This window comes from Cyprinodon tularosa, unplaced genomic scaffold (assembly GCF_016077235.1).
Source record: "Cyprinodon tularosa strain WSP-4 unplaced genomic scaffold, ASM1607723v1 ctg68, whole genome shotgun sequence".
Classification (NCBI taxonomy): domain Eukaryota; kingdom Metazoa; phylum Chordata; class Actinopteri; order Cyprinodontiformes; family Cyprinodontidae; genus Cyprinodon; species Cyprinodon tularosa.
The window spans coordinates 32,019-59,791 of NW_024039429.1; the positions used below are offsets into that span (position 1 = coordinate 32,019).

The window sequence follows — 27,773 nt, forward strand, 5'->3', positions numbered from 1 at the left end:
TGGAGCTTGGCCATTTGGGGCTTTAAATATGAGAAGGAGGATTTTAAATTCTATTCTGGATTTAACAGGAAGCCAATGAAGAGAAGCCAGGATAGGAGAGATATGATCTCTCTGTTTAATTTTCATCAGAACTCTGGCTGCTGCATTTTGGATCAGCTGAAGGCTTTTTAACTACAGTTTGTGGACTTCCTGATAATAAAGAATTACAATAGTCCAGCCCTGAAGTAACAAATGCATGGACTAGTTTCTCAGCATCACCCCTGGAAAGGATATTTCTAATCTTTGCAATATTCCACAGATTAAAGAAGGAAGTTCTAGAAACCTCTTTGATCTGGGATTTAAATGACAGGTCCTGATCGAAAATAACACCAAGATTTTTTACTTTATTATCTCGAATCAGTTTAATCTCATCCAAATGAAGTGACTGACTAATCAGCTTATTTTTCAAAGACTCTGGTCCAAAGACTATAACTTTTGTTTTGTCTGCATTCAGAAGGAGAAGGTTAAGAGTTATCCAGGTTTTTATGTCTTCAAGACATGCCTGTAATTTATGTAATGGGTTAGCTTCATCTGGATTTATAGACAGATATAGGTGGGTATCATCAGCATAACAGTGGAAATTAATCCCATGCTGTCTAATAACTCTACCGATTGGGAAAATATATAAAGTAAAGAGAATTGGTCCTAGCACTGATCCCTGTGGTACTCCACAGGTAACCTTTGAGCATGTGGAAGATTTGTCATTAACATGAACAAACTGAAATCGATCAGATAGATAACATTTAAACCAGTCTAATGCTGTTCCTTTAATTCCAACAAAATATTCAAATCTCTCTAAAAGAATATTAGGGTCAACTGTATCAAATGCAGCCCTGAGATCCGACAGAACGAGCACAGATACAAGCCATTATCTGAGGCCATGAGAATATCATTAGCAACCTTCACCAGGGCGGTTTTAGTGCTATGATGAGCTCTAAAGCTAGACTGAAACTCTTCAAAAGTTCATTATGGTGTAAGTGATCGCACACTTGTTTGGCAACTACTTTCTCAAGAATTCTGATAAGAAAGGAAGATTGGATATAGGTCTATAATTGACCAAGTCATCTGAGACAAGAGACGGTTTCTTAAGCAAAGGTTTAATTACAGCAACCTTAAAAACCTTTGGTACATATCCCTGTAACAGAGATAGATTAATCAAATAAAATGGAGGGTGAGATCAAAGGGAATACTTCCTTAAATAACCTGGTTGTGACTGGATCTAACATACACGTTGAAGGCTTAGATGAAGACAATAGTTTTGCTAACTCTGAAAGTTCAACTGGATCAAAGCAGTCTAAACCCGGTTCAGATTCCATGAGAATAAGATTTAGAATTTGAAATAAATACTAAGGCTGCTCTTTTCCCAGTGACTGCCTCTTTGAGTGTAAACATACCTGCTGTGAAGACCATTAAAATGTTTAGTTTTTCACTGCTGAAAGCGCAGGCAAATTATAAAGTTACAGCTCAACAACCTGTCAATCACTATGTAAATGCCATATTTGAAAACTTTCTTTTTTGGGCAGACTATGTCCAACTGCGTGTGTGTGTTGTGCACACATAATAAATCAGGAATAGGTGAGGTTATAACTCAGAGCTCATGAATACAGAGGCAGAGGGTGTTGAGGCTTTGGCTCAAGATGGGGTCTCCTCTTTGGGGTCCAAGTGCTAGGCTGCCCTGGAGGGTTGTTTGGTCTCTATGGGGACGAGCTGTGTCAAGATTACACTTGGACTTGACCTCACGGTGAGTCTCATCTCATGAGGAAAATTATTTTCTCAACTAGTCTTTAATTCTGTGTTTTTTTACGGTTATATGTTGAACCCATATATGTTTAATACAATATTATGAAAAAATAGCTTCTTTGTTATTTCAAACCATATTTCGATGGAAACAATTTTACTAACAAAATTGTTTGGTATTCATAAAATGTCTGAAAACCTTTAAGTTTAACTGCATGATAAGAATTTAGTTTTCCTAATTATGATCAATTGAATGATAGTACTTTAGAGATCCCATTAAAAAATTCCTATAAAATACCTTTTAAAGAAATATTTTGTCTGGACAGGAATTTTGAAGAAGACGAGGAGATGCTAGTTCTGACTCACAACGATGCATTGAGTCAAGCCTACACTGAGGGTGAGAGATTGCCCAGTAAAAGCATCAAACGCCAACATAATACAGAGAATGATGACATCAAAAGAAACCAATCATCCACAGAGGAAACCAGGCTGGTTTTCACACATAAAGATGACAAAACCCAGAAGCAAAAAAGCAAAATTTCAAAATACACATTCCATGCCAGCCCACAAGGTCAAATGTTTACAGAAACAGAAGATTCTGAATGTCTCTCTACATCTGAAATCATTGTTTCTGCTGATTCCTGCTTGTTCAAGACCTCGAGAGGCAGTAATGAGAAAAAGCAGTTGTCTGAGAAGCAAGCTAACAATAGAAAGACAAACCTAAACCAGAATCAGGAGAAAAGAATCAGTTTCTCAGTGATGCATAGACCTCCTTGCGGGAGACACCCAGAAGACATAAAAAAGGAAAATGAAGATGTAAAAATGGTGAACGCCTTTGATCTCTTAACTTCACTTGAACAAGAATGTGCCACGACAAGTCTGGCCACACCAGTTCAGAGCCGCAGAACCAATTCCAAAGCTCTGAATTCCTGTTCCACCATCACTGCCTGGGAGGCAAGCTGGAATGTCACGAATGCCATACAGGTATGATTAAACTATTTGTACTGTCACAAAGATTCCTTTTATCCTTGCATAACTCACAGAGGTTGTTCACACTTATAACAGATCTCTAAGAGTAAAAAAAAGCAAGTCAGAGAAAATAAATAAACAAATCTTAAGGTTTGTAATTTCTGTTTGTACATATATCCCCAGGAAGATTTGTAATTTTTTCCTCAAACCTAAACAATGTTATTACTGCTAATGTAAGAGAAGAAAATATCTAACTGCACAGATATGTGGTTGACAGTCAAGAGCCAGTTCTGACTTTGACTTTTACAGGACAAATACTTTAGAATCACACTAGTTTGTGGTGCATTCTAGATCTTAATATTTGAAAAAAGCTTACCATAGTTTAATTAACTGATCTGACCCTTTACTTTCACGTGATCAGATTGGTCATGTTTTATGGTTTGGAACTGTATGTCAATTTTTATATGCATCTTTAACCATTTTCTGTATGTGGTTCTGAAGGTAAAACAAAAAAATACATGTTACCTGTTGTTTTATGAATAACCGGCAAATATTCCATTCTGGAATAGGCACAGCAGATGGAATTTAAAGTATTTGTTGCAAATCATATTCTATATTGGTAGAAAGCCACCAGCAAAAGAATCAGGAACCTTTGATGGGAGAGAGAAAGGAACTCATGGATGAGGTGAAGTTTGAAAAATAAGACCACTAACCTTCTCAGAATCCATTAGAAAGCGGGGATACCGAATCCCCGCTCCTTGATATAGCAGGCTGGTGGCAGAATAACGTCACTGTGGACTTGACAGGCATTGAAGAAGACTCCTCAGTTAACAGAGGGAGTTCTGTCCAGAGGCTCAACAATCAGAATACTTGGGAAAAACACTCAGGTTTGCAAACCGGAGCCCTTAGCAAAAAGTAGTTTATTCAAGTATACTAAAAGTGCACTACTTTCATACTTAAAATCAGGCAGTGCACTTAGAGTTTATTTATTCTAAACTATATTTTATAGTATAGTCAAGTGTACTTGACTATACTATTGTTTACTGATAAACTATACTTTAAGTTTACTAAAGTATACTTAAAGTATACTTTAGTAAACTTAAAAATGTCCCAATTTAGTTCGAAGAAGTATTACTTTAGGAATACTTCAAGTACACTAAAAGTACATTGTTCGGTATACTTTCTAAACTTATACTTATACTTAAGTATTTTTAATAGAATTTACTTCAAGTATACTACTTTTTGCTAAGGGATGTTAACAAGAATCTGTGATCAGGGGACAGAAATTTGGTAGAAGCCGTGTAAGCAGAAATAGGCAAAAGGATCCAAGGGTCAAACTTGAATTGGTTGTCAGGGCACATAAGCAAGGTTGAACACAGGCTGACAGATCCAAAAGATAGACCGGATGCTATTCCCTCAAAGGCTTTCAAAAATCTGGCACTGTTTTTTCAGCCAGAGAACAGTATATGAAGCCAGTAGAACAAGAGGAGTAAATGAGAAGTAATTAGGGTTCAAGTAGGGGTTAGGCACTGGAAAACAATGATCCAAATTGATGCAGCACATAAAGGAGTAGGGGAAGACAGAGGTAGTGCTATCAAACAGTCAAAATCACTACAATGTCACATTTCTTTGAATGCTTTAAGGAGATTTTCTTCATTGGCAGAAAATGATTTTTTTTTCTTGCCACCTAATGGCATATGAAATGCATTTTAAATTAGGTCATGAGGGATGTCCAGTTTTTGCTGATGTTCTCATATTTAAAATTCTTGATCATAACTATGTATATTGTACAGTAAGTAAAATAAGTATGGAACATGGCACCATTTATTTCAGCAAATATATTTCTAGAGGTGCTATTGACATTAACTTTCACCAGATGTTGTTAACAATCCACACATACAAAGAAATCAGTCGATAGATATCTAGAAATTAAGTTGTGTGTAATAAAGTGAAATGGCATAGGGAAAAGCAAGGGCGTAGGAATATGTTTACAATTCGGGGGGACACATGTCGGAAATCTGAGATTCGTAAATATTCAACAGAAACATATCTTAAGTACGCTACTTTAAAAAAGGCTATTTAATCTTTTACTTTATTCCTTTATAAATGTGTCTTGCAAAAATAATGCATTTAAAATTTACATAATGCATTTGTTCATAAGATGTGAGCATATCACCAAACAAAATGACTGGAGTCTTTTATTAAGCAAAGGGAGATGTCTTTCTAGGGCTTCAGCCCTCGGCATGTTTAGTGTCCGCATACGCACTAGAAAATCAAATATTTCAGTTTGATTAAAAACAATTCAGTGGGTCACACAAGTGCAAAGTTTGATATGTTTTATTTTGTCAAACTTGCAATAATGGTCAAAAATGAATTTATATAGGTTGACTGACAGAGGGAGCTGACAGTGTGTTGAAGAATTATGGACAGGGCGCTTTGCAGCATCTGGTTCAAAAATGCATTCTAAACCTTTGGTAGAAATCCATCTATCCTTCCATTTTCTGTACACCCTGTCCCTTAGTGGGGTCGGGAGGTGCTGGTGCGGGGTACACCCTAGACAGGTGGCCAGTCTGTCTGACCTTTGGTAGAAATGGCGCCTTTAATTCCAGTTTGCAGTACAGAACAGAGAAAACTACAGATTTGTCAATGTTGTGTTAATCTGTTTATAGTCTAAAAAGAGGAGCCAGCAGTTTATCTGAGGAAATAAAGATGTAGAAGTTAATTAGTTGGTTAATTAGTGGTTGTGCATCAGTCCACTGCACAACCAATGCAGCCGCCGCTGCTAAGAATTAAAATTAACTCTCCCTTTGGTTTTAACTAACGATCAGGAGCGCGGCAGGTATAACATTTGTCCATTTCGGCGAAGCAAAACCACGCAAAAAATAAAAAATCCTCATAAAACGCACGCCGAGACCGGGCTAATTTCAACACCTGTGTTGCCCTTGTGTTGTGTGACTGTTACTCACACTGACGTTTCTCTTTTTAAAAAAGCTGAGTAAGTCCTGCTGCTGTTTCAGCCTTTTAGCTGGTGGTGGCAATGTACTGAAATGAGATATATAAAAAAAAAACATTTTGGCTAGCGTAGCAAACGTCTAGAGAAAGTTAGCAGTTAAATATTGGATGAGTGATCAGCCCAACACTACGGAAGAGGATTAGGGCCACTGAAAAAAAAAAAGGTTAAGTGATTTTTAAATTTTATTTCAGTTTAATACGGGGAAAAAGTCAGAATTCTGAGGAAAAAAGTCAGAATTCTGACTTTAATCTCAGAATTCTGACTTTTAATCTCATAATTTTGGATCTTAATGTAGATGGGCACCATGAAGGAAGAGATGTGGAGCACTCAGCTTCACTGACAAAGATGTGAGTTATTTGAGGTGGCCAGTGACACATTGGTGGAATATGATGCAATTAGGCAACTTTTTACATGCCCGAGGGTCCCCTCATTAATGGAGGAGCAGAAGGTCATTAAAACAAGAGAGCTAGTCTCTAAAACAGACATGGCTATGGCTTGATGCTGATATGTTAGTTATCTGTCAGAATTCTGAGAAAAAAGTCAGAATTCTGAGATTAAAGTCAGAATTTTGAGAAAAAAGTCAGAAGAAAAAAGTCAGATTTCTGAGATTAAAGTCAGAATTCTGACTTTTTTCTCAGAATTCTGACTTTAATCTCAGAATTCTGACTTTTTCCCCATGTTAAATTGAAAAAATATTAAAAATCAGTTAACTTCTTTTTTTTTTCAGTGGCCCTAATCCTCTTCCGTACAGGACTAAAATGACTATACCAAAAAGATTCAGTTTCTATATATGAAAGTGAACTGACAACAAGAGGTTATAAATAGGCAATATTCATAGCAGCATCCCGACAGACCATTTTACCTCTTTCACAAGTTTCTGACTTCTGTATTGCTGTTTCCCTCCCTTCTGAGTGCTCAAACACTCAGCAGTTCAGAGAGGGGAGGGGGAGTACAGTGACGTAACGGTATGCGGCGACTTCAAAATAAAAGCACGCTAGTTAAAAAAATGTCAAAATCTAATATTTTGCGGTACAATTTTTTGGGGGGGACATTTCCACCTGGCTTTTATATTGGGGGGGACATGTCCCCCCCGTCCCCCCCGCTTCCTACGCCGCTGGGGAAAAGTATTAAACACAGGAAGAATGCAAGGTGCAAAAAGTCATGAAAAACCATGACACCACCTGAAATCTCTCAGTAATTAGAAAGCAATCCTGCCCCTTTTAAGTGCAAACTAATATCAGTTGGTTAAGTCTAAAATGATTGCTTATAGAAAAGGTGACCCTGGTATCCCACAAGAAACATATGGGTAAAAGTAAGGAGCTTTCTCAAGAACTCATTAACCTTGTTGCTGCATATAATGATAGCACATGTTACAGAAAGATTTCTAAACTTCTAAATGTTCCTGTGCACACTTTTGGGACCATAATCCAGAAGTGGAAAGAACATAATTTCACCATGAACCCACCATGATCAGATGCTTCTTGCAAGAGTAATTATCAGAAGAGTTGTCCAAGAGCCAAATACCACTTGTGGATAGCTTTAGAAAGACCTGGAATTAGCAGGTATAATTGTTTCAAAGAAAAGAATAAGTAATGCACTCAACTGCCATGGTCTGTATGCATGCTCACCACAAAAGACTCCATTGCTGAAGAAAAAGCATGTTGAAGCTTGTCTAAAGTTTGCTGCACAACATTTACACAAGCCTGAGAAATACTGGGAGAATATATTCTGGTCAGATGAGACCAAAATTGAACTCTTCAGATGGCATAATACACATCATGTTTGGATTTCAAATGGCCCAAAAACACCATACCAACAGTGAAGTTTTGAGGTGCGAACATCATGGTGTGGGGTGTTTTTTTGGTACTGACAAACTTCAAATTATTGAAAGAAGGATGAACGGAAAAATTCACAGAGATATTCTTGATAAAACAAAAATCTACTATCATTTACTAGGATGATGAAGATGAAACATGGGTGGACATTTCAGCAGGACAATGACCCTGCACACATGGCCAAGTAAACTATCAATTGCTTTCAGAGAAAGACAGTAAAGCTGCTTGAATGGCCCAGCCAATCACCCGCCTTGAATCCAAAAGGAAATCTAGGTAAAAAAGTAAAGATCAGAGTTTATAGAAGAGGCCCACGAAACTCTCAACATTTGAAGACTGTGGAAGAATGGGCCAAAATCACATCTAAGCAATGCATGCCACTAATTTCTCCTGTTAAGGAAGAAAATATTCTAAATAGTTAACTTTGGAAAAAGGTTGGGTGTTTCTCTTCCTCTCCCAGGTGCGCTCAGCGAGCTGCGTGTGGCCCCCAAGGAAAACCAGCAAGATATGCGAACGTCACAGAATCACAGAATTTAATCCAACAAAAAACAACTTATGAATTAACAACAAAACTGCAGAACAACAGAGACATACATTCCATTACCTGACATAGGAGGAAAGAAAGCAAAGAGTACAGAGACATCTTTGGAGAGTTGCAAGGGCAAATCTGATCTGTAACTTCTATTTAGAAAGCTTTATCCTCTTGTATCTAATCCATTCAAAAAGGGCTGGCCCTCGGTCCTCCAACCAAAAGCCATCTCTGACACTGCCTAAAACTTTACCTAATTTACTGCAAACATCTGGGGTCATTTGCTTCTTTGTTTTAACAAGAAAAGGCGGAAAGCTTGTCCTGGCATCTAGAATTCTTAAAGTCATAAAACACAAGATAAGCTTCCACAGACAGCTTGTGGAATGCGGGGGCCTTTTTCCTGATTCAGTTTTCACACCATCCCTGGTTGTTTATTCTGGAAGACTTTTGACCTTCTGTAAACCAAGCAGAAATCTCTCCTGCAGGCTTAACTGTTATTCACCCCCCAGGAGATACTCATTCTATTGCCTGGTGCTCTAAATACTTACCCATTAGTAGTTTTAAATCATCAACACAGCCTTATTCAAAATTAAGAAATATGTTCAAGTGAGAGTGTTTACACATGCCATAAGATTAACTGTATTAAAGTCTAAAAAATAATCATTTTTCTTTAACACTCCCTACAGGAGGCGTCTTGAAGCTGTTATTGCCAACAAAGCCTTTTGTAAAATGTATTCAATACATTTAAGTAAACATGTTCAATATTTTTCGGTTTGGCATATCACTTCATTTTGGGACATCTATGGTTTGATTTCTTTGTATGACATCTTGTGAAAATGTCAATAGCACCTCTATAATTATATTTAGTGAGAAAAATGGCGGTGTGTCCAATACTTATTTTACCCACTGTATATCAAGAAAAAAAATCTTTTCCGTCTTACACAATATAACTAAGGCCTTGTAATTTCTTATGCACCTTTCTTCTCTCTGAAACCCTGTCGGTCTGTCATGATTCATGATATTATTCAAAGACCCTAACTGCTCAAATGTAGTTTAAAATTCAGTCTTTGTTGGGCTGCTGCTGTTTCACCAAAACGATCAGTGGCGCTGAACTCAAGCGCGGTGTCAATGTGAAGTCAGAGAAACTCTATCCAAGGTTTTGACTGAGCAATCCAAAAATACAAACTAAAAAAGAAACCAAAAAATGTAAGTTTTTTTATTACTGTATCAAACTTTATAAGTATCCGTGTTGGTATCAGCAGCACTGGCCCTGCTCATACTTAGTTATTGACCTTAATCACGTCTAGGCTATTTAATGGTTGAGAGTTAAAACACATTTTTTATTTTTTTTCCTTTGTAGCATCTTAGTGAAAACAGCAGCTACTTTAAAGTTTAAACTACAACAGTTCAGAGTCCTAATGTTTTTCTTCTGATAACAGCCTACTTTGAAATTATACTTTTTTCTCAGTCTTCACACATCAGCCGCAATTTTCCTGAGATGCCATTCTTCAGCCCTTTTCCGTAAAAGACAAATGCAAAGCATAAATGCCAACTGCTGGGGTGATAAGCTGCTCACTGCATTAAAAAAGCATTATGCATTTTGCATACCATTTAATTTGCTCTTATTCTGTTTTTTTTTTCTACATCACCAGCCAATGCTTTGTAGTCTCACAGGCTGTTTGTCAGACGCTCTCTCATCTTCATTATCAAATTAAGTGTGAATCAAATCATTAAAAAAAAAAAGAAAAGAAAATCTGGTCAGAGTGTCTGCATTGCAGTAAAGCTAATAGCTTATTATGCTGCTAATGTTGGGCTGTATTCAACCACTGCACTCATGTAAATGTATTCTTTCAATGAATGGCTGTGGTGTAATTGAACAGTGTCACCGGGTCCTTTGAGAATCCATTATGACATTAGGGCATCAATATCCAGCTGAACAAACACATAAAAAACACACAAATGCTGACGATGCACGCAAGCACATCCTTTTAGCAGTTTGGGGAATTTGCCTTCACTATCTTTGTGTATTTAAATGCAAAAAGCATTTTTAATCACTCTTAATGTATTTAATATCAAAGACAATATTCCAGGAAAAACAGTAATTAATACTGTATAATCAACCAAGTTGTGTGCATGTATTATTTATCTAAGTGCCAGGATTTGTTTCTATTTCCTTTTTTGGCCAAGTTACTGTGCCTGGCAACACAAGGACTCTCAGTTTCCTAGTAAAATCAATTATGTGATACGCTATTCCACATTACTGGTTCGAACTGCCCATTAAAATTTAATGGGGTGTCTCCAGTTGTTAAGTAAAATAATATAAAAATTATTTAAAATGTGCATTTATTTTAAGCTTGCATGCATTTTGTCATGAAATAGAAGAATATTTGCAAACCATAATATTTGACAACTACATCACCTTATTCTGGGATAAATAAGCAGAAGCTTTTACTGAAGCTTTTACTTTTACTGAAGCTGAGAAGAAAATACATATTTTCCATTGCTTTCTTTATTGATAATGCGATAAATGAATGTCTGCCAACTTAATAAAGTTTTTATTATGGGTAAATAAACATGCTGCCAGACATGTATAAAAAACTGACATCAAACTGCATTTTTAATGCTTTTGGTGTGAAAATATTTTGAATTTCCCTGTGATTTCTGGCCTGATTGTTAATGAGGCAGCACCAGTGTGTGTTAAGCAAGTTTTGTTTAATTTTTCAATTTCACAGAGAAGAAGACTTAAATTGATTTGATACTTAGCACTAGAGGACCTTTTGTATTTTAAAAATTGATTTTCTTTAAAAAGTTTTGAAAATGTAGGAAATGAGGTGATTTTGAATCTTAAAGCCATTCATGGCCTGCATCCAACTCGCTAAAGCAATTCATCCAACCCTGAAGAGTTAAAAAAGGCATATCATATCATTAGGCCCAGTCATCTGCTCTTACAATGTCAATAAAGCTGCTAAATAAATGGGAGTAAAATTACAACACTAGAGCACTGTGTCGTTTGTGAATAAAAAGGATAAAATTAAAAGTCTAATTTATACAGCTATAACTATCCTTTTTAAAGCTGATGATGCTGAGGTGGATTGATATAAAGATTATTTTAATGCCCCTGTTTAGATACAAATCCAGCTTACGGGATGGATAACCTCTTTTTGTTTAAGAAATTGTCCAGTTTGTCATATTTGTTTCTATGACTGTTTTGGTAGTTGAAAGACGAGGATGAACTTTAAAATCTTGCAATCTGTACAGTAGACCTTAAACAGTTCATATGCTTTCATGTTACATGACAGACTTCTATGCACTTTGTTAGGATTTTAATAAAACTTCTCTATAGGCAATAAGAAAAAATATGTCTTTGACTCATGCATTAAATAACCTGGATGTGCTTTCTCCTAAAGAGTGTTAGTGTAGCTCCAGTGCTAAAGAGTTAGGAAAGAGTTGTGGTTTTGCTGGAGAGGGAAGTAGTTACTAAGGATCTTCCAATTTTTTAGCTTTATTAATTTTCCCATAATCTATAAATAGTTTGGCACTGCTAAAGAAAAGTATCCCTCAACATAATGTTAGCTCAGTCTGTGTGAAAGGTAATGTACAGTTTCTACCACACATATTGTGGGTTTTCCTTGCTAAGCAAAACGTTACTGTTCCTTTTTGAATGGATCACATTCTTTTACATATTCCCTAAACAACAAAATGCAAACTGGATTTCTGACTTTTCTTTCAACAGGGGGTTATTTGCCTGCTGTCAACTTTAAAGCTCCACTTGAGCTGTGAATCCTTTAGCTGCTCCAGACTTTAATGGGCTGTTGGCCAGTCTTTTTTTTTATTAATACTGATGTATTGTTACGTACACCTTTTCTGTTTTTAGATCATAACTTGAATAGTTCTCCCTTGATTATTTCTATTTTTTATAATGTTCCATAATATTAACACTGTTTAAAAACTCCCAATAACTTTTTTTCACTGGACTCTGTTCTTTCTATGATATTATTTCTTCACAAAAGAGCTGTACTTACATATAGTAAGGTTGCTTTACTCATAAGTCGAATCCTTTGTTGACTTCTGAATGTTGACTTCTGAATGCGGTTCCACTAGATTGTATTGAGGGATTTGAAAACAATTGCAGGATAAAAACCAAATGGACACTGCAATTTTTCCATTGTCATTACCAGCACATATATGTTTTCCTCGATCTGACAAGCATGTGCTGATTATGTCTATAAAATCATGGTAAATAAATCATGGTAAAAAAAAAAAATACATAAATATATCTATATCTATATCTATATATCTATATAGATATAGATATAGATATATATATATATACACTCACCGGCCACTTTATTAGGTACCCCATGCTAGTAATGGGTTGGACCCCCTTTTGCCTTCAGAACTGCCTCAATTCTTCGTGGCATAGATTCAACAAGGTGCTGGAAGCATTCCTCAGGGAGTTTGGTCCATATTGACATGATGGCATCACACAGTTGCCGCAGATTTGTCGGCTGCACATCCATGATGCGAATCTCCCGTTCCACCACATCCCAAAGATGCTCTATTGGATTGAGATCTGGTGACTGTGGAGGCCATTTGAGTACAGTGAACTCATTGCCATGTTCAAGAAACCAGTCTGAGATGATTCCAGCTTTATGACATGGCGCATTATCCTGCTGAAAGTAGCCATCAGAAGTTTGGTACATTGTGGTCATAAAGGGATGGACATGGTCAGCAACAATACTCAGGTAGGCTGTGGCGTTGCAACAATGCTCAATTGGTACCAAGGGGCCCAAAGAGTGCCAAGAAAATATTCCCCACACCATGACACCACCACCACCAGCCTGAACCGTTGATAAAGGCAGGATGGATCCATGCTTTCATGTTGGAGACGTCAAATTCTGACCCTACCATCCGAATGTCGCAGCAGAAATCGAGACTCATCAGACCAGGCAACGTTTTTCCAATCTTCTATTGTCCAATTTCGATGAGCTTGTGCAAATTGTAGCCTCAGTTTCCTGTTCTTAGCTGAAAGGAGTGGCAGCTGGTGTGGTCTTCTGCTGTTGTAGCCCATCTGCCTCAAAGTTCGACGTACTGTGCGTTCAGAGATGCTCTTCTGCCCACCTTGGTTGTAACGGGTTTGAGTCACTGTTGCCCTTCTATCAGCTCGAACCAGTCTGGTCATTCTCCTCTGACCTCTGGCATCAACAAGGCATTTCCGCTCACAGAACTGCTGCTCACTGGATGTTTTTTCTTTTTGGGCCCATTCTCTGTAAACCCTAGAGATGGTTGTGCGTGAAAATCCCAGTAGATCAGCAGTTTCTGAAATACTCAGACCAGCCCTTCTGGCACCAACAATCATCCCACGTTCAAAGTCACTCAAATCACCTTTCTTCCCCATACTGATGCTCGGTTTGAACTGCAGGAGATTGTCTTGGCCATGTCTACATGCCTAAATGCACTGAGTTGCCGCCATGTGATTGGCTGCTTAGAAATTAAGTGTTAACGAGCAGTTGGACAGGTGTACCTGATAAAGTGGCCGGTGAGGGTATATATACACATTATCGTTTGTATCTGTAACTTTACAAAATGTGAAAAACATTCAAGATATAACTTATTTTAGGCTGTAATGATATTTTTTTCATCGGCGTATGTTTCTTAAACTTGTATACAGTGACGTGGAAAATAAAACTGCCTCTTTTGAATTGACTCTCTAACATTAACACACTTTTATAAAACTATGGGGCTTGTCCTGTGCTTAAAAAAAGCAGTTACTGTACTGTTACTTAAATGTCTGACCTGTCTGGTTCTGCTCATATCAGGGCAGCCTAAACATCAATTTTAAAGATGCGCATGCATTAAATATTGGATATGAAGTAGAAGATAAAGGATTAAAAATTGTGCACTGGAAAATTCTAGCTGAAGCAAAAGAGCAGACAAATTCCACTGCAACTTTTTTTCCATCGGTATCAAAAGATTGGACAGAAAACATTGTGCTCTTTTGTGATTGGGAGCTGCTTCAGGTTGCGCTCCGACTAACCAATGAGCTGGCAAAAACATAGAGAGAAAAATAAGTGCAGTAGAAGAGCAAAAAGAGATGAAATCAAATACTTCTGTGTCAGTTTTCTCTCAAAGTGCTTTCATCCCCAGCCGCTCCATTTGAACATCAAAGCTCCATCAGCATATGCCTAACAGACAGCAGTTACCAAATAGAAACTTGAAAAGGGAGAATGTTCACTTGTCTGTTTATGTATCCACAGTGTGTGTTTGTGTCTGCAGAGTGTGATGTGTTTCCACAGATCTCTCTGTGAGTCTGAATATCTGCATGTTCCAACATTCTAAACACAACGACCTACTCAAAGTAGCTTGTTGCCTCCTCTGATCTCCCATCATCCGACCCTGTGCTCTCTACAAAGACGCCTCACCTCTCCTTCCACAGTCTCTCTCGCTCATGTCCCTTCGCTCTGTTCACCCTCACTGCCTGCCCCATCTCCACCCCACCCCCAATAGCCCCCCTCTATTCTACCTCCTCTCCCTCTCCTCAATCTTCCCTCTCTGGCAGACACATACATTTCTGTCTTGGTATAAGGCCAAAGCCAGACTCGCCTCTTCTATCAGCTCCTGCTGGTCTCCTGCATCCTCAGACTCTCCAGGCGTCTCGCCAAAACTCTCCTCTCGCCTTCTCATCATCCAACCATGAACAGTTCTTTCATCTCTTTTCTCTTCCTTTGCTGTTCAGCTGTCTTTATCCCATGCTAATTTGGATTTCTTATAATTTAATGGGTGTTATGTAAAAATACAGAGACTGGTAAAGTTGTTGATAATTATTTAATGTTTTTAAATTTAGTCACATTAAAACTGAAGACTTCAGTGTGTTTTATTAAAATGTGTATAACTCCAACACTAAATTGTGTTTTATTGAAAAGTTCAAGAAAAAGCATGGTTTAAGATGGATAAGTCTTAATCAGAAAAACTCTTAATCAAAAGAAGGTCCATTTCTCAGTTGGTGGTGCAAGCCTTAAATCTAAATTTATGGAAGAACTCCCTTTAACAGAGTAATGAAAGATCGCGATTTCTTGGATCAAGCAATGGATTCGTCTTGATTTAACTATGCCGTTAAGACAATCTCTACCTCTTAAAGGAGACATAAAACTAAAATGCTTATGTCCTGTTTATGCAGAACAATATTTATGGCTTTAAGCACCCCTTATACATTAATATGAATATGACAGATTTGATGAAAAATAAATTCAGGTAAATAGAAAGTAATCTGTTGGATACAGCAAAAAACGTGTGAACTTTCAACCAATCAGAATAAATTTTAGGCCATGATTGGCCATGTTTGAGTTCACTTTAGATTTTGGTTAACATGCTCATCGTGTACAGACTTTAAATATATAAACTTAAAAGTAGATTTGAAAAACATGTGTATGCTAAATATTTGATCTTTTTCAAACATACAGCCATAAATAATAATTTTAAAAGATTTTTAAAAAATCTAACTGAAAAACAAACAAGGGGAAGCTCTCCATTCTCAACCCAAAGCATGGAGCCTGACCGACATATCAGAATTAAGAATAATTTTTTTGTGTCAAAATGGCCCAGTAGAAATCTACACCCAAATACATGAGTGTTCAATACATTAAAATGTTAATTTTAAAAATCCTAACACAAGTTTGTGGTGATAAATTCAATACGCTGTTGGACTACCAAGATGGCGGCCTGTTAGGGGCGATGAAAGCACAGTGTGAGCTGTGTAGTAAACACAGCAGAACAAACAGTGGCTACTGCCTGAGCAGAGCTCTATCACAGGCACTAGTACCTTGGATAACAAAGACAATGTCTCGTAGATGCTGCAGGCATTTTAAGACAATAAAATATGTTTTTATTTACTTATTTATTCAGCCAGGATGGTCCATGAATAAAAAAAGAAAAAAAACACTTTTTTAGGGTGAGTCCATGCCAATAGACAGAAACAAATAAAAAAAAAATTATTACAATCATATAAAAAAGTTTGGGCACCCCTATTAATCTTAATTATTTATTTCTAAATATTTAGGTGTTTGCAACAGCTATTTCAGTTTGATATATGTAATAACTGATGGACACAGTAATATTTCAGTATTCAATTGAGGTTTATTGGACTAACAGAAAATGTGCAGTATGCATTAAAACAAAATTTGACAGGACAAAAACATGGGCACCCTAGCAAAAAAAGAAACATTTATATTTAGTAGACCCTCCTTTTGCAAAAACAACCACCTCTAGTCACTTCCTGTGGCTGTAAATGAGTTCCTGTATCGCGGTTGAAGGGATTTTTTAACATTCTTTGCAAAAAAAATTCCAGTTCAGTTAATTTTGATGGTCGCCGAAAATGGACAGTGTGCTTCAAATCATCCCACAGATGTTTAATGATTTCAGGTCTGAGGATTGGGATGGCCATTCCAGCACATTGTAATTATTCCTCTGCATGAATGCCTGAGTAGATTTGGAGCAGTGTTTTTGGATCATTATCTAGCTGAAATATCCATCTCTGGCATAACTTAACTTCGTAACTGATTCTTGCACATTATTTTCAAGAATCTGCTGATATTGAGTGGAATCCATGCAACCCTCAACTTTAACAAAATTCCCAGTGCCAGCATTGGCAATGGAGCCCCAAAGCATGATGGAACTTCTACCAAATTTTACAGTGGGTAGCAAGTGTTTTTCTTGGAATGCTGTGTTTTTTTGCCGCCATGCATAACGCCTTTTTTTTAATGACCATTCCTTTAATCAGTCCGCAGGACCTTATTCCAAAATGAAGTTGGCTTGTCCAAATGTGCTTTTGCATACCTCAAGCGATTCTGTTTGTGGCGTGCTTGCAGAAAGGCTTCTATCATATTACTCTCCCATACAGCTTCTCCTGGTGCGAAGTGCACTGAATTGTTGAACGATGGACAGTGACACTATCTGCAGCAAGATAATGCTGTAGGTCTTTGGAGGTGGTCTGTGGGTTGTCCTTGAACATTCTCACAATTCTTCTTCCCTGCCTCTCTGATATTTTTCTTGGCCTGCCACTCCTGGGCTCAACAACAACTGTTCTTGTGGTCTACCATTTCCTTACTATGTTCCTCACAGTGGAAACTGACAAGTTAAATCTCTGAGACAACTTTTTTGTATCCTTCCCCTGAATGACTGTTGAACAAACTTTGTTTTCAGATCATTTGAGAGTTATTTTGAGGTGTCCATGATGAATCTTCAGAGGAGCTTCAAACAGAAGAACAACTTTGAACTGGCCACCTTAAATATATTGTCTCATGATTGGATACACCTTGCTATGAAGTTTAAATCTTAATGAAGTTACCAAATCAATTTTGTGTTTCAGTAAGTCAATGAAAAGTAGTTAAGAGTATTCAAATCTATTAAATGATTAGGGTAGGCTACCCACATTTTTACACCTGTCAAGTTTTGTTTTAAAGCATATTGCACATTTTCTGTTAGTCAAACCTCAATTCAATACCAAAAAATTACTGTGTCCATCAGTTATTAGATATATCAAACTGAAATAGCTGTTGCAAACACCCAAATATTTAAAAATAGCCATATGACTTTATGTTAAAACATCCATTGATGGTTGGCTGATATTGCCTTACTCTAATAAATCTGGCTTGTTTGAGGTTTTGAGAACCCTCATCAAGAGGAGAGGAGGCAGAGGTGGGTTTTTGTAGTTTTAATTCTTTAGTTCTTATAGGCAACAGAGGCAGGAATAAAAAAAAAATATCCAATATAAAAATGCAAAACGAACCACAACAATGGAGACATGTGGGAAATCATGCACGAGGAGCCAGGGAAAGATGCAGTAAGACGATGAACCAGCACTGAGATACTGCACAGGGAGAGTATTTATGGGAGACTAAACAAAGACAGGACTAATGAGCTGATTGGGAGCAGGTTTTAACAAAGGGTTCTAGAAGGAGCTAGAGAAAATGAGACCAACACAAGAGATCAACAGAGGGCAAGTAAAGAAAAACCTAAGAACTCAAATATATCCAGAAAACACCAAAGAAAACAAAGAAAAAACATGGATCAACGTGAAACTGAAAACTCAGAAAAATCAACAGAACCAAGACCATGACATTTTTGTCTCTTTTTTTTTTATATACATGAAGGCCTATTTAAAATGTTTTATTCTAGAATAATTTTCTCAACTGGGACAGAGCATTTTGCTGGGTATTGTTCTGATGAAACAGAGCTCAGCAGAACAGGTCCAATGAAGACAGACCACATAACTATTGGTCTCAGTCTAGCAGCAGAGGAGAGCGTTTGCTTGGACTTGCACAGTTTTATCTTCTCAGTGAAGTATGATAAGGGACGTTGTCTTATATTGGGGAATATATGGTCAGATTTTATATGCAGAAGCTAATTTAATGATACATTTTTCATGTCATGCTCATTACTCCATGCTGTAAGTCAGAGGTCGGCAACCCAAATTGTTCCAAGAGCCTTAATGGACCAAAAAGAAATAAATAAATGTTCTAAGTGTATTAGCCCACTATTAAAAAAAGGACTGTGTGAGCTTAAATGTATAATAAGCATTCATGAATAAATGTTTATGCTGGAGCAAATGTCACATCATGTGACAAGTCTCCTGTATGATATTCCATTCTTTAAGTTAAAATTACATTTCAATATTAATGTGTTAGGTTTTGTTGCATTGATGAAATTATAGAAACACAATAAAAAAATTATTTTTTGGTGTTATTTTTATTTTCGAATATTTTGGGGGGGAAAAAAAAAACCTGTGAACAGTTTTCCATGGTTACATTAAAACTAGCAGCTGCAGTGTAGTTTTGAGATGCAATCCAATTCTTAAAAGCTATCTTTGGGCTCCTGCAATTTATCCAGAATTTTTGCAAACTCAATTTTTCTCTCACTACCAACTTGGAGTTCAGCTTCAAATCTAGCATGACCTACCTGGAAATGCCTTTCCAAATTACTCTTTTCATTACTTGGCAGCTTCTCATTACGAAGCAAACATGCAGACAATCCTTCCGCATAGATAACAAAAGCAAATGATTGGGCCCATTCTTCTTTGAATTCTGTGTTGTCATCATCTATCTTCCTTTTTCTCCCTTTGGGATCCATGACCCGAAACACACCCGCCAGTTTGTTTACAACAGCCATCTGTGTTGCAGGCTATGACGTATACTTCCTTTTACAGCATTGGAAAATATAATGAATGTTTGTTTCCTCCTGCGAACCATATTAAAACAAAAAAACAAAAAATCCATCCTTTTCCATTTTCATACATTTTTGAAAAAGCTCCAGGTAACCGCAAGAGAGGCATTAAAGAGACGCATGTTGCTCTGGAGCCACGGGTTGCCGACCCCTGTAATTAACCTAACTTATTCCACCTTTGCTATTCCTGATTTTCTACCTTATTCAGTTTTGGCCTGCAGTATAGTTAAGGACACTGTCTGCCTCCTCTCCAGAATTTTGATTGACCCACTGCCAGTGGAAATTTTATATCTGACTCACTAGTGCTTCTTGTGGTATACCCAGCTGATGCCCACAGATTTACCTTTCTTTGTCTTATAGCCTATGACAGATATCAAATGTTGAACTGATATCTAAGCATTGGCCATCACTCTGTAACCTGACTCCGCCAGATGGATTTGCTCCGCATATCCATATCCATATCCATATCCATAGGTATCCATAGATATGCTCCACATATCCATCTGGAAACCTTCCGTTGAAGTAATTTTGAGAAGGGGCAAAAATACTGGTTAGCTGATTGGCCTATGTTGGTGATAGACGGGCCAAATAAACCAATCAGATCAACCAAGCATGTGACGTACTAACAGCCAGGCTACTCTTGCCGAAACCAGTCGGGAGAAGAGCAAAAACATATTTTCCTCTGAGAAAAGCCTCCAGAGCAGTGTTTTGCTCTTCTTTCAGTGAAGAAATACTCTGTAATTCCGATAAAACTTGCTCAATAGTCACGTTAACGCTAATTTCATAGACTGAAGCCGCCATGTTCTTTAGACTGAACTGTAGCGCTTCTTGTTGCGTTACACCTCAACCCGCCTCAAAGCCAACGCTGATTGGACGTTCGTTTGGTGAACGGCTCCAAATTTTCTTCAACGGAGAGTCTCCAGACTGATTAGCGAGTGAAATCTTGAAAGCTCGCGAGATCAGGATGGTCTCACGAGGCTAATCACTCTGCCTAATGACTGCTGAGTTTTACCCAAATACTTTGCCTAGTATTGCAGCAGCTACCTTCCTACAAATGACCATTGCCTGAATATTGACCTCAATTCTGGATTTTGGATAAAGGGCCTTTCAGCATCTAGCATGTCCTCTCCTCTTAGGGACCTATGAATGGCAGTCCATTTCCTGAAATTTGACTGTAATTTCAGCAATAAACCCAATTTGACAAGTTGTTGAATAACAATGTGAGATAAAAGTGATTCAATTTTGAACAGAAGGAAATCTTAAATTGAGTACAAGACAAAAACTGCTGTAACAAAAAGGAAAATTGGAGATTAATATACGACTGTCAAATATGCCTTGTGAGAAAATTAAGGGACAAAAATATTTGTTTTTGAATAATCTTTTTGTCAGTTACCTCTTTCAATTTTAGAAATGTATTCTTAATTTCTTGTTTCACTCTCTAAGGGTATATTTGTATTGGGATTGCCCTTTGCTCTGGTTCAATCGGGTTATATGGGCTTGGTGGTGCTGGTGCTCTCAGCCTGGGTCTGCAACCACACAGGAAGGAGTTTGGTGGCCTGTTTGTACGAAGAGGAACACAGGTAGAGTTTCTATTAGAGTACAGCTATTTTTTATAGCTTCTTGCATCATTTAGAGAAAATGTCAAACTGAAATCCTCAAGGTCGGTGTCCTGCAACTTTTCGATATGTCCTTTGCCCTACACCTAAATCAAATGGCTGTCCCACCTTACTAGCAGCAGTCAAGGTCTACTAATAAGCTCATTTTGGAGTCAGGTGTTTTCATGTGGAGACAAAAGTTGCAGGACCAAAGCCCTACAGGAATGGAGTTCGAGAGCACTGATTTAGAGTTACTTTATGGATCAGTTGAACTTTGACTCGGTTTATCTGACTCTTTTAAACTATAATTTCTTGTCAATAAAAGCGTATGAGTAAAGCTAAGATTTTAAAGTCACTGAGATTTAAGAGACTATGAAAGAGTATAACAAATGATATATTTCTACATTTTAGAAAAGATTCCAACGATGTGTCAAAGGTCAGAGTCCGACACAGCTACCAGGATATCATGGATGCATGCTGTAAAGGACTGTGGCCAAATTGGTCAGTAGTGGGAGGATGGCTGATCAATTTAGCCCAGGTAAGATTGCTTAAGAAGAACACAGTATTACACTTTTTCTAACAATGTGGGTAGCAGATAAATATGTATGAAACAATCTCAGTGCTCTAACTCCTTGGATTGTTATAACAGAGACATCAAATGGCATTAGCTAGGAGAGCTCTGCCCTCATCTGATTACGAATGTGTTACACACCACTTCATTTATGTAAGCAAGTCTAGGTCCTTCTGTTACGGGGTGTTCTCCATGGTTCTATTTTTGGTCCTTACCTATTTGTCTTTCATGTCCCCCCAATTGGCCATATTATTTGTCACAACATGCTATGCGGACAACATGTACATCCATGTTTAGACCAAATTCCAAACCCCCTGTATTTATACTAACTCGCCTACAATATTTAAATTACAGATCCAACACAGCTTTCTCCAACGAAACTACAACAGATGTTAATAAATGACCCCAAATTTTTAATGAATCTTCTAACAACTTATGCCCTAAAACTTTGCGACAACACCCTACTGAAAGGTTTGCCTCATTCATTGACATTCATCTAACAGTTGAATACCAGTCAAGATTAATATCTCAAAAAATATTGTTCTCTTTCACCCTTCAGTCTCCTTCTCTACATCTAAAACTTTACTCAGATATTTATCATTTTTCTGATTCAATTACTGTGACAGCATCACTTAGGCTTCACTTTCCAAACTCTTCAACAAACTCCTGTACATCAATACCTCAACAGCACATAGCCTCACCTACTTAACCTTCAGAGATTATATTAACTCTGTTCTTAACCCCCTTCACTGACCTATTTTCCTTAAAAAAATCAGTTTTAAGTCAGGCAGCTAACCTTTAAAAATCACCCTTACAATATATCATGTTGTGTTTGTTGGAAAAGTTTATTTCATTTTTGTGCAAAGCTCTTTATGTAAAAGAAGTATCAATATTGTGTTTTTTAAGAGCATGTATTAGTCTTAGACCTGCAAAAGGTGACTTTATAAGACATGGATGATTACTCTTTTTCTTTACCCCAGTCCAGTAACTGTAAAATTTCCGTTTTAGGTAATTGAACTGCTGATGACCTGCACCCTGTATCTGCTCGTCTCCACTACTTTGCTGTGTGACAGTCTGTCAGGAGTAGCTCTTCCTAGATCTGTGTGTTCTCTGATGTCACTGATGTTCCTTCTGCCCTGCTTGCTTCTGACGGATCTCAGACCAGTCTCCACCTTTAGTCTGCTATGCTCCTTGGCCCACATACTGATAAGGTGATGGAAATATTTAATATTTGTCAAAGAACTGTGACAAGTAAGAAGTTATCTACACACATAAGGCTAATGCATCATTTTTAAAGACTCAGGTTGACAGTTTGATATGCTCTTATTCTCATCCCTACAATCTTGTTGCAGCTGCTGCTGGGTGGACGGTTTTCTCAATTGCTACTGAAAATACTTGCTCTTTTCATGATTTATTTCTAATGATATTTGTGTCTGTTTGAAACCAAGTAATGCTGAGACTCGGGTAGATATTGTCTACCTTAGGAGTTCTGAGAGCTGTTTAGTCTCCTTCTTGCTCTTTAATCCTTTGGACAGGCATATTACAGCTTAGTCTAGACAATAGTAATGCAGGACATTTTTCCCTGATCTACTAAATCCACTCTGCTGTTCTTTTGGTTTAATAAACTAGTTGAAGTAGAGGGGGGAAAAAAACTAAAAAAGCAGGTAGTTATGTCTTGATTTGACCAAAGTATTGCTTAAAAAGGTTACATTGCTAATCTTTCAGAATGAAATAATCCCAAAGATGTTGGACAGTTACTGCAAAATCAGCACCGTTGAACTGCAGAGGAGAAATTTATATGGGAGATAGAACCAAGAATGGAGTAATTAGTTAATTGGGAGCAGGTGTGGACAGAAGCAGCTAGAAAGGAGCCAAAGGGAAAGGAGACTAGCACAAGGGGGCAATAGAGATGAACAGAAAACACAACACAGCCAGAAAACAACTACAGTACAGTTTAAAAAGAAATCTAAACAAAGGGCAGAACCCTGACATGGGTAAGTTTATGCTTAAAAACACACCCCAACAATAACAGAAATATTCCAGGCTGAGGAAATTGTAATGATCCAGTAGAGCATGTTTTGTACACTTGTTAAAATGTTCAAAATAGTAAATGACCATTTTTGTTTTATATTTTGTCTCCTTGTCAGCCTATTAGTAATACTGTACTGCCTGAGTTGTGCCAGATACTGGTCCTGGTCCTCCCTCTCTCTGTCTGTGGACCCAGAAGACTTCATTGTCTCAGTAGGTGTCATCATCTTCTCCTACACCTCTCAGATCTTCCTACCTTCCCTAGAAGGCAGCATGGAGGATAGAGGGCAGTTTGACACCATGTTGGGTTGGACCCATGGAATTGCATGCATCATGAAAACCACTTTTTCACTACTGGTAGGTGCAAATGCTGAATCTCTATATAAACGGAATGACAGTTTGTGGTGGATTCTAACAAAGAAAAATGTAATAGATAAATACTTCCCAGATCTACCCCTTTCCAACATCAGGTGTGATATCGATGGAACATAAAGAGGACACACTAGTAAAGGGTATCTTTTCATTGTTCTTCTCTATAGGCGGTGTTGACTTGGGGGTCAGAGACCAGTGAAGTTATCACTGACAACCTGCCCCTTAACCTTCGGCCTATTGTCAATCTGTGTCTCCTAGCTAAAGCTCTTCTTTCCTTCCCTCTGCCCTTCTACTCTGCTGCTGAGATTCTTCAAACATGGTTTCTTAGAGGTGAGACAGCCAGGAAATTTTCTTTTACAAAAATCACTTATTTCAGCAATGCTCCAGAAAAAGAATATTCTGTTAAAAATGTTTTAAGGCTTATTCTAAAGTTTGATGTTTGTACTTTCATTCTTGTCAAACTTAAAGACATGAAGATACTGTAACAGCTATAATAAACAGCCTCAGGTTAATTCCTTGGCTTGGATTTTACCCATCGATTTGGACTAGCAAGCTAATGTCACTCAGATAATCTGCTCCAACTCAATGGCATTTGCAGCAGTATTGTGGTAGCTCCAAGGCATTGGTACCCTAAGTCAGTCAAAGGATATTGCATGATGTTGTCCTGTTCACATTATGAATCCTACTCTGCTGTGGTTGAGTCAGCCCAATTTACTGTACCTGCCACTTTTCAAACTCCTAGTTAGCCACAGCAAAAGGTCTCTCACCCAGAGCCAGGTTTTTGAGGTTTTATCCTGTTAAAGGGGGCTTCTTTTCTCTCCTTTAACTACAAGCATGTTTGTTTAAGTAAATGCAGCAGTTATAACACCATAATGTAATCTGCTGGTTATTTTAGACAGAAAACGTTTTACCATTTTGAATAATAACTCAACCTGACATGATTGTCTAACTACTAGGATTGTTGAACAATTTATGTAATTAACTTTTACTCTGTTTATGTGATCAGACTGAATTTCTAGAGTGTTTCTGTATAAAACTAGATTCATTTTTTTAACCTTTAGTTGAAATTTGTTCTGAACTATTTAAATAAAGCTCCTCTCAGTAGGGCAGTGGGAGTTGCTAGTTTCCACCCTTGTATACAGAATGAATTATTCATTTTTTTATCAAAAGTTGGGCTTTGTTGGACAATTATTCCTTACTCTACAGGGCTATTTTTGGTTTTGGTGAAGTTTAATGTAGCAAAAAAGATATAAATTTATTTGTGATATAAAAAAAAAGCATCTGAACAAAGAGTTTAAACATCCCCTAATTGATTAACTAAACACCCAATATTACTGCAAGTTACTTTTATAATTTATGTTTTAGGAGTTGCATTACGTTATTCCAATGAAACTATGAGACAAAAGTTGTTTGGGTCAGTAAGGCTTGCCACCAATAACATCACTGCAACTCTTTCCAACCTTTCTCCTTCGATCTCTTTCCAGATGCTTCCCTATCATCTTCTTCCAAACAGACAAGTCATGGCATTTCTTGTCCAACTCTCATGGTGCGTGGCGCCTTGTTGGTGTCGTCATACCTACTGTCCATGCTAGTGCCCAGGTTTTCTCTGCTAATGGGCCTGACTGGGAGTGTGACCGGAGCAGCAATGACACTCATACTTCCATCTCTATTTCATCTCAAATTGCAGTGGAGGCGGCTCACTGTGCAGGATCGGATTATAGATGTGGCTATACTGAGTCTGGGGGTTATATGTAGCGTTGCTGGTGTGATTTGTGCTGTTAAAGGACTGTTAAAGGATCTTTAAGGTGGTCAACTCATTTCAAAAGGTAGCCTTACAATATACATTGTTCTCATCATTTGTCTTTACACGTTTTTTAACCATGTATGTATTTTACAACAACAAATATGAGAATTCACAGAAGTGTCCAAAAACCGAAAAAAATCCAATTAACTTCAACAAATGGGAGATAAAATCTAATACAGTACAATATAATGTGATTAAATCAATGTGATGGAATACAGTACAATATAATATGATATGATGCAATTTAACATTACGACAGTTGATAAACGATACATGTCATTTTCAGACCATTTGAAATAAGACAGTTTGAGGTCTTTAAATATAATGTAATATACAGGAAACAGTATACTGTGAGGTGATACTATCCAAAGTAACTAAATTTAATTTGCTATGAAAAAGAATAAAAGCAGAATAATGCTAGAAAAAACAATGCAGTAGGATAAAACATAAAGCTTAACTTCCAGTGGGCTACATTGTAGTTCAGTATGATTTAATACATTATTTTAATTCAATATAATACAGTATGATATGATGCAAAATAATGTGATACAATACAATTTATTTTGAGTCACTGTGTTAATACAATTTTATATATTTCCTTTTCATAGCAAATGTTACAACAAGCTATGATAAAGTCTGACATGGTCAACTGGTATGATATCATATGATACAATTGGAAATAATAGACTGTATTTCTCAGGTGGAATTCTTTTTTAAACTGTTTCCTGGGTGCAACATCAACAAAACATTCCTAAATGATTAGACAGTGAAGGCAAATGTAATCATTCAATAATACTTAAGCAGTATGATGTTTTCTATAATTATTTGAAATAAAATAATTATAAATCTAATAAATCTTAGGTTATTAGCCTGACTTTGCGATCAAATAGATTTTTTCTTTGGTTTTCATGACACTTATTAAGTCTATTGCTTTTCTTTTGCTCTATAATGTGCTTTTAGGTTGCACTTATTGAGTTGAACTCAGCATAAAGGCAGCCCCCTCAGTTCAGTAACAATGATTAGAATCTATTTGTTCAACTGGGTATTATGTCTGGATAACTGCAGTAAAACTACTTATTTTTAAGTCTTGACCCGCTGGTGAAATCCAGAGCAAATAAAATTTCAAAGATGGTGTTTTTCAATCATTAAATAACGTTTTTTTTTAGTAGTACACTGTGCCTGTATCTGCCAAACACTCCCAAATCAAAACCATTATAGTTAACAACAAATATTTCCAATGGCGACACGCAAACATATAACTTTTCCTAATCCTTTAGCACTATGAAGATTCATAGGGTGTCAACACATAATCATGATCAGATTCAATTTTAATGTTGTTCTAATGTAACCCTCTGTGATTTGCTCTATTCAGATGTAACTTTAAGATGTTGTGTAAAATGTATGAACTTGGCTATTTGTTATGTATCTAATAATAAACTTGGAATCATTGAGAATCATTCACACATTTTTCACACTGTCAGTTATCAGATTGCTGAAACTCTTCTTCTTTCCCTTTAATGCAGAAGCTCTCTTCATCCATATGCTTTCAGAAAAAAATGAATCTATAGCAATCTGCAATCTCAACTCAAAGCAACTTTTTAATGGTTATTGGTTATATTTGTAAAAAAATGATGACTTATAGAGGCAAAAGTTTTGTCTTTGAGTTCTAAGCTGTTTTTACTAGTGATGACAAGAGCATCCATCTATTCACCCAATACCTGCTTCTTCTGAGAAGGCATGTACTACATGCAAAATTTCAATAATAATAAATATGACACATAAACCTGTTTTGCCATTTGAGTTGAAGCAAAAGAAACCAATCATTTATCAAAATATTCAATCTTTTGTACGTCAAAAAATAGTCTTTGAACATATTTTTTGTCGTCGTTGAGCTCTGAACAATGACAGCCAAAATTTTATTGATTGATTGATTGACTTTATTGATCTCACAGTGGATACATTTACATCTGCTTAAATAGTCAAAGGAGAAGAAGAATGTGCCAAAGGAAGAAAAAGTTGCATGCGATACATACAGTATATACAGTGTGTCCACATATGACAGCTTTT

General features: G+C 37.0%; 1 protein-coding gene across 1 annotated transcript; it reads left to right on the forward strand.

The window, feature by feature from the left end:
* Positions 1 to 1,649: 1,649 nt before the first annotated feature.
* On the forward strand, positions 1,650 to 25,706 carry LOC119771579 (vesicular inhibitory amino acid transporter-like). The gene is made up of 8 exons (XM_038267661.1): positions 1,650 to 1,780; positions 2,103 to 2,760; positions 20,780 to 20,916; positions 21,343 to 21,469; positions 22,511 to 22,713; positions 23,650 to 23,887; positions 24,070 to 24,232; positions 25,387 to 25,706. Exons 1-8 carry the CDS (start codon positions 1,677 to 1,679, stop codon positions 25,704 to 25,706), a joined length of 1,950 nt encoding a protein of 649 aa, XP_038123589.1. The 5' UTR covers positions 1,650 to 1,676.
* Positions 25,707 to 27,773: the final 2,067 nt, after the last annotated feature.

What these genes read in the sequence shown, in the direction of transcription:
- LOC119771579 (XM_038267661.1), top strand. Translation starts at nt 1,677, where the DNA reads ATGGGGTCTCCTCTTTGGGGTCCAAGTGCTAGGCTGCCCTGGAGGGTT. An exon ending in CACTTGGACTTGACCTCACG is followed by an intron (nt 1,781 to 2,102) that starts GTGAGTCTCATC and finishes TTGTCTGGACAG; the next exon opens with GAATTTTGAAGAAGACGAGG. An exon ending in AAACCACTTTTTCACTACTG is followed by an intron (nt 23,888 to 24,069) that starts GTAGGTGCAAAT and finishes TCTTCTCTATAG; the next exon opens with GCGGTGTTGACTTGGGGGTC.